This window comes from Cydia amplana, chromosome 20 (genome assembly GCF_948474715.1).
Source record: "Cydia amplana chromosome 20, ilCydAmpl1.1, whole genome shotgun sequence".
NCBI classification, from domain to species: Eukaryota; Metazoa; Arthropoda; class Insecta; order Lepidoptera; family Tortricidae; genus Cydia; species Cydia amplana.
This window is the reverse complement of record NC_086088.1, coordinates 9,916,611-9,928,999: the sequence shown is the minus strand read 5'-3', so window position 1 is coordinate 9,928,999 and position 12,389 is coordinate 9,916,611. Positions and strand designations below refer to the sequence as shown.

The window sequence follows — 12,389 nt, the reverse complement described above, 5'->3', positions numbered from 1 at the left end:
AGTGTGCAGTCGACAAAAAGTATCCCAATTGCGCGAGGAATAAGTATACAGACGCGACAGGCGAAATAAAAAAAAACCGGCCAAGTGCGAGTCGGACTCGCGCACGGAGGGTTCCGCACCATCAACAAAAAATAGAGCAAAACAAAAACAAGCAAAAAAACGGTCACCCATCCAAGTACTGACCCCGCCCGACGTATAATTGTATAATTGAGGTTAACGCCATCTAGCGTTATTTCGTCGCATTACTTGAAACCCCTAAGCACATCACTGTTAGTACTCGAGTTATATTAATACCAGTTAGAGCGAAACTCACTAGATGGCATTTAAATCAATAAAGAAAAACTCAATGACATTGAAGTAACCGAGTTTTTCGATCAGGTCACGTGTCCGTCTTACGTCTTACGGTCACGTGACACCTGTTACGAGTTTAAAAAATTTTCCCCATCACAAAAAGTGCACAGCGCCGCTAAAGAAGTTTTCACTTCAATAAAAGCATAACCTATACCTACCATTTCTTCTGCTCAATTCCAAAGTTTTTGCTAGCTTCTATACTAATAATTATAGGGTCTGTGCCGAAACTGCCGAAAGAGAAGCGTCGTGGAATTTAAGGGAACCAATACATTCTACGACTCTTCTCTTTCCGCACAGACTCTAGTGGTTTGTTAAAGTGTCTAAAAAACCCTGACACTTACCATTACCAAATCCCCCCGCAATCCGGACAAAGGACCAAAAATCCTTACGTAGGTATTTATGGCAATCCTAGATGAGTGAAGAAATGATGGGATGAGCTGACTTACCTAAGCTGTAATTAGATGAGGTAAGGTATGAACTTGATATATATACAGGGTGCTTCCTGTAACAGGAGCAATAAATTAAACTAAAGGCTGTACTCCTCAAACTGACCAAGATTTGTTCAGCAACTTTTAAAAATTATGAATCCTTTACACTTCCTCTTTTTCATACAAAATAAATATTGCCTTCAATGTACGCTGACATCAGTGTGTTTGACGTTGCTTGTCACGCTTTAAACATAACAAAATTTGCAATACATTGCGTCTTAGAATAAACTTTAAAGTGTAATAAAAATCAAAACATGAGTTATTTTCAAAAGTTGCTGAACAAATGTTGGTCAGTTTGAGGAGTACAGCCTACAGTTTAATTTATTGCTCCTGTTACAGGAAGCACCCTGTATAAAAAATTATAGGGACATTCAGTTCCGAGTCCTGCCTGCGGTGCTAGCACATTATTGGCGCGACAGTATCTTGCCGCGAGATAGACTACCCGTCCCTCTTTAATGAATACAGTTAGAAAAAGACGAAGAAGAATCATGTGCTAGGCCTCCTGGAAAATATGAAACTTCTGAGTCTACATACTCTTTGCCGACAAAAAAACGAGCACTCAAAGTGCCCGAATTGCTCACACACACAAACACACCAAACTCAAGTCAAGAGCACGCGGGTAAGGTCATGGTTACTCTTTCGGCGGCTTCGGCTATTTTCGGACGATTTCGGTTAATTTCGGGCCCTCTCGGAGGTGCGCCAGCGTCGAATCTACCTCTCAATCAAACTGGTACCTTATTTTCATAAGCCTAAAGTCGAATTTTGATTAAAATACACGCTTTCTTGAAATAAAACGTCTAAGTATGCAACACAAAGTTATCTGATCGTATGGCCGAAAATGGAACTACATTTAGCGCGTACTAATTTTACGTATCTGTTGACGCTAGCGCCATTTTCTGGCAACTTTGGTTTGTATTTTTTTTTTAGTTTAGATTTGAGCAATGGTTGTTTAGAATGCCAGGTAGATTTCGGCGGCCAATAGGGTTTCGTTATTTTGATAGTGTTCTTACATACAATTCTTTATTGGTTTGTGGCACTGGCAATATGTTAGTTCTTGTGACCTGCCTACTTGGGATTCTTTTTGTGTATAGTTTAATGGTATATTATTATTATGTTTAGTATTTCAGTAGGTATATTCCTGATAGAGATTATCTTATATCATCGAATATACCTACTTACGCCATACGCCATCGCTAGGTATACCATAATCGGTGACTATCGATAGGCGAGACGAGGTTAAGCGATTGACTATTATTATGACTATAAAAAAACCTAGAAATTTATTATAAATTTTAATACCGTACTCACTCCAGTCATAATTAGTCTTCTTTAAGAGCCAAGAGCTCCAAAGTTGAGTAGACTATCACTAGTGGCTCTGTGAGCTGTAGACCTCGCGAGCAGAGCTTAAAACTGAATAAATGTATGGCAAAAATATTTATTAAAATATAGGTATAGTACATGTAATATAAACAAAAAATTAAAAACTACATAAAGCTACAAACAAAAATTAAACGAATACGCTTAACCCGCGCTTGATAAATAAAAAATACGAAATTTTTCATTTTTGAAAATAAAAAAATAAAATAAAAAACAACTTCCTATACGAAATTTAAGTATAAAAAAATACAAAATGTTATGTAGCAGTATACAATTACTGGGGATGGAACCAGGGACCTGCCGATGCAAACAAAAAAAGCGAACGTTTGCAAAATACGCCATTATAGTTCTTACTAAAGCTGACGAAATTTAGCTACTCATTCTCAAGTAAAAACTAAATATCTAAATACCGTCAAAACCAGCGATACAAATTTTCTGAATTTTTGGCCATTTAATCTATAAACATGTACGGGTCGTACATCTGAGTTGATATGATTCTTGATGGTTGATTGCAATCTTGATGGAAACACTGATTTCGGTATATGTATTTATTGATAACCAAGGTATATAAGTAAGTACTAGCTAGGAGCACGTATAAACGTAAACTAATTCATAAATCGATGTATGGCGTAATCGCAAATACAGCAATTATTATAAAGTCATTGTATTTAATGCTGACGCGAGAAATGTGCGATGCTTGCATTGTACAAAACATATCTCAAAAAGAAAAAACTCTTATGATACCGATACGACTATTTGTTTAGGCGGGAGCTATCACGACTCCGCCATTTTGAAAAAAATCCAAAAACCGGATCGACAAAAAAAAATTATTTAGTCATAGAATTCGGTCAGAAAATTTCACGAAAATCAGTTAAGAATTGCGACCTGTAGAGGAGAACATCCGGACATACAAAAGCAAAATGCCCGAGTCAAAACGTAGACCTTCGCTACGCTTCGGTCAATTACCCAACTAAGAATGTACCTATTCATTAACAAATGTTTGTTTATTTAAGGAAAAACTTCAACTTATTCATTTCAGATAAACCAAACAGTTCAATGAACCCGCGCATACACTTACTTTTAGTGTTTTATGCCCTTACAAAAATAGCAACAAAGTTTGAATAAACATACTAACCAAAATATAGCCTCAAACCTGGCTTTGTATTCCCATTGACCGTTGCCTCAAAACCCCATTTCAAGTGTGGACCTTGACATAGGTACTAAATATTCGTATTTGGAGCTCACCCTGATAATGGTCATTACTGGCTTTCTTTAGAGTGAACTTGACATGCGTTCGAAATACGAAGCCGTTAATTTCAATTTTAAAATACCATTTTAAATTTGCCGTCGAACCACGGAATGGCTACGGATTTTCGTACAATTAATTCGTGGGTGGAATTTGGCGGACCGCAAAGCTATGTTGGTCAGGATACTGGCTGTTTTTAACCAGTTTTCTTTTTAAAACCGCGACCTTGGGACCAAATGGTATTGCCAATGATACAAAAAAGGATAGTCAGAATGTAAAAATGACTTTCAATGCGGTGCTATCAAAATCGTTGCAGACTTCAGAAGTTCAGACTTATCTTAGTAACTCTATAAGATTCTCTCAAAATACTTACCTATAGGATCGGGCCAAGGAAACTCCGTACAAACTTTGACAAACAATGACAAAGTGTGGAAGCGTCACCAGAAACGTCTAACTTCTATGAAAATATAAGACGTTGCTCGCGGCACTTCCACACTATGTCACTGTCACGTCAAAGGTCAAAGTAGGTAAGTGCTGAGTTAACTTAGACGGACGTTTAAGCCCGTTTTCTTGTGCATAGTAGGTTCTGCCATCTTGTGGGCTACATCGGAAGCATAAACTTGACATTTACGCATCGCGCCAAAAATCTGAAGGCTCCTGTGCTGCTCCCTATACTTCATGCACAGTCCCTATAAAAATGAACTGTCGTAGAGACAATCATTCGGAGAGCAAAAGGTTGGTATAGTTGGTCAAACCAAATTTGTCAGTAAATAAGAACAAACAAAACTATACTCATCCTTTTCTTTTAGGTGTTAGTACTAGTGTAAGAAAAAGATAGTATGATTCTCTCTCTCTATGTTTGTAATGAGACAGTCCTTTGACAAACTATAGTTTAAATAGTGTAGAGTAGCCGAGTCAAGTGGCGAGAGCCTTTCTAAAGAAAAATAAGCCTTTCCAAAGACATCCTCCTAACTCCTAAGTCCTATTAACAACAACATAAAATACCAAAAGAAATTTAGAACTGCTCAAACAGTACCAAATAAGGAATTCTACGCCAAAGTCTGCGTAGGGGCGCCACTCCGACAATATGTCACAATCTAAGGGTCTACCACAAACGAGAGAGTCGAAATCTTGTTAATTAACCTCTCTATCATTCTTGCATATTCGAGCGATAAAGAGGCAGATAGCTGAGTTTCGATTTCGCGTTTCCCGGTAGGCCCTTTGTAATCAAACAGCCTTGATGTATCAATGTCATATTTGATTGCATTTTGATTGTCTGTGAAAAGTTGTCAAAAAACAGTTTAAGGTACAGTATGTATAAGTTACTGCTACTATGGTAGGTATATTAACGTCGCTAGTGATGCACTCTGGCGGCAAAATTTTGCAGTAATACTCCCTATTCCGTATGGGAGCAGCTGACATCCCCATTTGTACATCTTATCGAACTGTACCTAACTGTTGAAAGAGCCGCGGAAACCAACAATTTGCGGTCACGTTACTTGTCAATTCCAACTGCTAATAGGCTGACACACGGCTGTGTCGGTCGTCCGACAGATCGATAGACGGTCGGAGCGGATCTGGGGGTCTACCGCGAACCACGTTCGACGTGTTGCCTCCCTGTCATACTTACGAATTTACAAGTGCGATAGAGAGGCAACACGTCAAACGTGGTTCGCGGTAGGCCTTCTGCCGCCTCTGCCGGTCCAGCCAAGCTAACAATCGCGATCGCTTTGACAACGAAACGCTTTGTGTCTAGCTAGAGTTAGACCAAGATAAGTCTGCAACGATTTTGATACGCATTGCAAGTGTTATTTATACGTCATAAATTCTATACAAGTTCGATGTATAAAATTATAACACTTGCATTGCGTGTGCTATCAAAATCGTTACAGACTTTTCTTGGTGTACTTAATCTATCACTCTACCATATTATAGTTCGTTTTTTTAGCATTAGATAAAAGGTAAACAATCTTGATGTGTCTTTGAATTGAAAAACATGTTATTAAAATAAGTCACGGCAAATATGTAACAACTAGACGGGCCCGCAGCTCCGCTCGCGTAAATGAAGTAAAGAGATTGTCTTATGTTTAGTTAGATACCGATATTATTATGTATTGAACCCTGCCAGGGTTTATAACTGTGATAGGGACTTCTTATTTGTAACCGTTATTTGGATAACTTTATTCGCAAATTTCTCAAAAAATGATGTGATTTGATAAAAGGCAAGATTGTATTTTTTCATCTACGTATTTATTTAAAACTTGTTTCAACATAAAATTATTATTTATTTTTATAAGCCCAATTGGAAAAACGTATGTAGGACCACCGCCCATAAATCGTATTTTCATACAAACGTAAGTAGTCCCCATTTCCTTGTCTGGATATTGACATTACTTACGACGGCTACAGTGACGCAACGACCCAAAGTGAGTCCTGGCCTCCGACACCAGATCACGCCATGTTTCCCGGTCTTGCGATAGCTCTCGCCAGTCGCCATGGCCGAGGTTGAGCAGATCTTGAGAAACTACGTCGTTCCAGCGATACCTGTAGGACGTCCAATCGGGCGTATCCCATTTCGTTGTCCCAAGTACGCTCTCTTCACGGCACGATCCTCTCCCATTCTCTCGTATCCGAGCCACTGAAGCTTAGCTTTGGTCTCTCCAATGCCCAAATACATCACCACTATAACGGAACACATCCTTATTTCTATGGCAACAAAGTTATATTACGATATATTTACTACCTGGTCGAGTCGTATCGTATTACGCGAGAAAACAGTTCCCGAATTGGTTATATCTGTAAAGTCATTAAAGTATAATTATCATACACACATTATTACGGGCACCATCCCTTGAACTGATGGGCTTCATATTAAATAACTTAATTGCTATCAACTTTGTATTTTTGGCCCATCTCGGCAGCCCGTTCCCCGGACGAATGGCAATGTTTGCCGAAGCCGTGAAAAATCAATCTGAATAATATAACTCAAAAAGAAATTTATAACAATTAAATACAAATTATTAACACGATAATCATACGATAATACTAATTTGATTGATATTATTGATAAGTCCTCGGAGGATAAGTCATATATGGCATAAGTCACTCGTATGGGCATAGACTAAGGTTGAGGTTGACATCACTTTTTATTTTACTTCGTGTAATAAAACGCCGTAATAACTGTATACCAACATGACAAACAAAATCATTTGGTATGTCTGTAGCACCACATCAAATAATGTTGTCTGTAGCACCACCGAAACGAAACCAACCGAGAGTTGCCGAAAATGGCCGATCATCGTAAAATGAAGATTTTTATGAAAATTTCTTTTGCTTATTGTAAATTAAATACGCATCGAAAGCGATAGTTTTTATGCTCTAGTTCTATTCTCATATTTAGATAATAGATTTAAACAGTTTTTTCTTATCATACGTGCGTCGTATTCGAGAAACGTGTCAAAAACTTTTTTAGAAATTTGTAAGGCGCCATCTCGCTTCTTCCCTCGTTTTTTATCCCGTTCTGGTTTTTCAATTTTATATATATAGATTATGAATCGAATACGATCATTTATATTCTTCTGCTTTCATAAGTATGCTTTAAGTATGCGTTACTGACTTTTAAAAAGCGTTTTTCAATTAAAAGACATGTCAAGATCGCTTACCTTCTTGCTAATGCTAAAAAAAACGAACTATAGTGCGACAGTTGCGTTTTGATCGCTACGAAGCGTAAGCGATTGACCTATATCAATGGATTGACACGTTGGCGGCGCCTATTTCAACACGAATAGACCAGATGACAAGGTTTTATTAAATGGTAGGTATCAGCCGATCGGGTTTGGTTTGAGGATCAAATTTCTATATGGGACCTATTACATTAAAGCAATACAAAAGCCAGATATGACAGTCAAAGTATAAGTAGGTAATCTACGCAAGAAATGCCCCTTACTAAACTATACTTGCTCGTGACGTCACCAGTGTCACCACGAAAAATATAATGTACTTAAGAAAAGCGGAAAATTCACTATCTCAGGCGAGACTCGAACTCGCGACTCTGGCCCAGCGGCCAGCCCGCCGCTCTTCCAACTGAGCTACGAATAAGGCCATTGGGCTTTCTTAATCTATTGAAATTAAAAATTAAAATAAACATTAAAGGGGCCCACTGATTAACAGTCTGCCGGACGATATCGGCCTGTCAGTTAGAACAAAAAGTTGACAGCTCCGAACACCGATATCGTCCAGTGGACTGTTAATCAGTGGGCCCCTTTTTAGACCATCCAATAACTCGGATCACGGTCAGACTACCGATCCGTCCGTATTTCACGCATAAAATAGGACTGGGACATTTGGTTGACGAGCACAGTTTTTTTTTCGACACTGGGTTACCAGTATTGAGGGTATGCGGTCTCTAGGACATGTGGTAGACGTGTAACTTCTTAGAATAAAATGCCGTACGTCATATAAAACTTATATGGAGACACGCCTTTTTGGATTGGAGACATAGTATTGTTGTTTGACATGTATTTAGGGAGACAATTATTGGGTTGAATGTAAACCGCCAAATTTGCAGGAATCGTGTTTTGACGGAAATGTATAAATAATAAACCTATAATATTTGTTAGTTGGTACTTATCAGTTTTTACTGTGGTTAATTTTTCGTTTTTTTTCGTCGAAACAAGGCTTTAAAGGAAACGGACGTCGTAAGTTGTGAAGTGGATTAAATTGCTTTTTTACATAATAAAATTGTAGATATAGCCATAAAATACAGAATTTAGTACGGAACACGGAATAATACGGAATTTATCGTTTTGTACATACAACGAATTGAATTTGTTTCATTTTAAAATCGCTATATTATATTTTTTATAACTAAATACAGTTTTAGACAAATGTCCCCACTAACCTTTGGCGGTGTTTTTACACGGCGCACGCGAGACGCGCGTTAACGGCTATCGATGTCACGGAAACGTCACATATTTATACTCTAGCAACACTGCTGCTTAGCCATAGCCAACCTTTGGTTGTGCAGGACTCAGAGGTTTAATGTTAGTAGGTATTCCGGAGTGAGTGTACTAGTAGGTACATAGGTACACACTACACAGTTAGACCAAGAAAAGTCTGCAACCATTTTGATAGCATACGCAGTGCAAGTGTTATTTATACGTCATAATTTCATCGTTTTATTATAATTAATTTTGTTGATTTTATTGTGTATCAATATCGTTGCAGACGTGTCTCTCTACGTATAGTTTGTAGCTTTCTAATAGACCCCGAAGGCTAATCCTATTGTCTATTGTTAAGAAAAACCGCTCGTGCCACGCGCCACAACCACCTGCATAAAAAATCGGTACTTCGGTTACTGAGTGCCCCCGAGTCGAACGCTACAGAACCAGTCTAAAATGTGTCATCGAGATGCGTAACAAAGGCGCGTTATCGGAGAGCGCGCCTACACTGGTTTTTTGAGCGTTGGACTAGCCCGCGCTCAGGTGCCAAATAGAATACTTAGGACCCTTTTTTGCAGGTAAGTAGCACGTGCGGTTTTACTGAACAATAGACAATAGGATAAGCCTTCGGGGTCTACTAGAAAGCTACAAACTATAACTATAATACGGTCAAAAAGTGTGACCGAAGAGATGTCACACTAATTGGTAGGGGAGCCAAAGAGGGAATTTTTGTAGTTACTTATTCTGACAATTATTTTTAGGTATGCATTTCCTAAATCTAACGGTTACAAAGACTTTCACATTGTCACATTTGTAACCGTCAGATTAAGTAAATGCGCGTAAAAATAATTGTCAGTTTAAGTGTTAGCACAATTGTAGCATCAAATCTACAATCTAATTAACAACCCCCTTACCAACCAACAGACCAACATAGATGGCTAAAAGGTAGACTCCACGGGTAGCAAGATATCACTCATATTCTTTAATCTGCCACGCTCGAGTAACTGCAATAATCCCCTCTTGGGCTCCCCTACAATTAAAAAGAGGATCTTATCTCGTTTTTATCCTGTTGTGGTCTTATTTATGCAAATAAATATTATGGAATTGAAATTAAAATTGATCGCAAGAGCAAGAGTCACGTTCGATTAAATGTGACAAGGAGAGTTCCATTTCGTTAAGTAACTTTAAAGCTGCTGCCTCCCTACTGGTTTTATTATTATCAACAACAAAACCATTTTTTCATTTACCATTCAGTTTTTAATAGTAGTTAAGTAACTTCCCAAAGAAAGTGTTGGACGGAGCGCAAAATCATTAACGTAAAAAGTGTTGCAAAAAAAGTCTTGCGTCACAAGAGTTATTTTTCTTAAAACATCGTCTTTTTGCTGACCGAGTAAAAATAATGATTTGTTGGGGAAAATATTAAAACGTTGGCGAGCAATAATAGGTTTATTAGATCGGGTCTAATGTTACCTACATACAAAACTTTTAATCGATCTATTTTCGTTGTAGGTACTATACCGTAAAGTAGGATAACTGGGGACAGTGGGGTAACATTACTAACATTAGACAACGTGGTCAATGTGGTCAGACATTAGGTAACGTGGTTGACAGCAGTATACCTATAGGTACATCACATCTACTTTTTACAATCTTTGAATCAGGATAAATTTGTCCTATTTAAAGTGGAGTCCAGACGAGATAATTTTTCGCCAATCTGATGAAATTGTCAGATCAAATCAGCAGGTGCGGACACAATAATGCCAATTTTCGAAGTTGATATCTATGGAATGCAAATTGGTGAATAAATTTGTGTACGTGTGGACGCTAGATGAGATTGGCGCCAATTATTTTCCTGATCAAATCGGTCGTTTGCCCAGCTCGTCTGGACTCTAGGGTAATTTTGTCAACTAGATAACATAGTCAAAACACATTGTCTATAGTTACCCCATCTCTACCTACATGACAAGTTTTATGTACGTTATTTAAGTAGTATTTTTAAGCAATAAGAACGTAACTTGCATTGTATGGAAGCGGCTATTTGGCGGCGTCTTCGTGGGACTCTTAAACCCAACCTGACCCAACCAAAAGAGACTTGAAGAGATTGTCACGACGCGAGAGATGGGTAGGTATATAATTCTTAGTAGTACATAATATTATTTACATTTAAACAAAAAACATTTTCTTTAAAAATTTATATTGAGACTGCTAGTGACATCTAAAGTATTATCCTAATTGATATCAAAACACACTAAAGCTTTGGATTCCTCCGAAAACGGTGCCGTCATATTACGGCCGCTATATAGCGTTGACTGACGTCACTAGAACGTTGTCTATGTAAACAAGATGGCGCGGTTTCCTAGACGGCGTTACGTTACGTTGATTGCCAACGTAACGTAAGATGACGGCCGTCATGACGGTGTCGATAGTTTCGTGAACGTTTTATTAGATAGCGGTGACGCCATTTTGGAATAAATGACACGAGATTTGAATAAGTGATTCCGTACTACGATTATTTTCCTCTTCTGATGATATTTCATCCTCCAAGTAAATTATAGATGATCAAGCAAATCTTCTCAGTAGGAAAAGGCGCGAAATTCAAATTTTCTATGGGACGTTATCCCTTCGCGCCTACATTTTTCAAATTCCCGCTTTGACCTTGGTGGATGACGGTGTGTTATGACGCCGTGGTACTTTCCACATGTCGCCACCGTAAAGACGGCCGTCTTTTGCGGCCGCTATATGACGGCCGTCATATGACGGCACCGTTTTCGGAGGAATCCAAAGCTTAAGAACATGTTAATAATTTTGACTACGTATAGCGCCATCTTGTGAGTGCAAGCTGCACTTATCAATTAGTACTTGAAGCTATAATATTATAGGACACTGACTTCATATGAAACATTCATAAATTAATAAAATTTTATCTATATAAAGCATTTTCGTTTTTTCATGCTGTAGTTTTCTTTATTTTAATTATTTTTTATTTAAGGTTTTTATAGTTTTATTTTGGTTAGAAAAACACAGCTATAAACTGGCAGCACTGAAATGTCAACTGTAGTGCTGCCATTATAAAAAAACTTTTTTGTAGCGGGGAAAAATATAAAATGCTTTCTCTGTAGTTATAAAATTGATGTGCATTGTTTTTGTCACGAAATCATAAAATGGATAAAGATATTAGTGTTACTTAGGTGTAAACAAAATGTTTCTATAGTAATTGAAATTTTGTATATTATTGTTGACATGAAAGAATAAAAAACAATAACAAGGCACACAAAATCTTAAAATAAGTAAGTGTTTTATACCGAAACACAGTAAATTCCTTTCTTTAAGTTACTTGTTTTTTGTGATTTTACTATGATTTGGGAACTGATAATCAAATGACAGAAACGTTATTGGGGTAAAATCAATTTGCGCATGACAACCCCATACTTAGTACCGTACGAAAACTACACGACATAGGACCCGCTTTACGTCCGCGCTAACAAAACTCGTTGAAAATGCTTACATCAAAATGGTAGAGTCGCTACAAATGTTCTTATTCCTGTTTAAATCTAAATACAGACGAAAATTCTCATGGTTCTCGCCGTTCCTGTGTTCAGTACTCATAGTGTTATTGTTTTGCAATGATGCTCTCGCTAGGTGTAGTAACCATAACTGCATAAATGGAGACTGTAAAAACGAAACCTGTGTGTGTAAAGAGGGCTGGCAAGGTCCAGAATGCCAGTACTGCGGAGGGAAAATCAAGTAAGTAGCACAAGTGTTTTGACAAGTGCGTGAATCGCAACGGGACTAGTTCGATGACCCATTTCGGACTACCAGTGGTCACTCAAAACATGTAGATTTACAATAGAAAGCGTCTGGGGATTATCCAATTATGTTCTTTGGCTTCTCGTCTGCATTTGAGCTTGTGAAGGCCGCGAATTAGTCGACGCAATAATTCTTTAGTGACGTATTATTTCTTCGATGTTTTCCTTACAGCACAGTGCA

General features: G+C 38.0%; 1 protein-coding gene across 1 annotated transcript in view; it reads left to right on the top strand.

Annotated features, from left to right (window-relative positions):
- The first annotated feature begins 11,763 nt into the window (after positions 1 to 11,763).
- Positions 11,764 to 12,389, top strand: part of LOC134657744 (putative protein tag-53) — an 81,905-nt gene continuing 81,279 nt past the window's right edge. The window contains 1 exon segment of the mRNA XM_063513308.1: positions 11,764 to 12,146. Coding sequence (XP_063369378.1) covers positions 11,914 to 12,146 — 233 coding nt within the window. The 5' untranslated portion in view covers positions 11,764 to 11,913.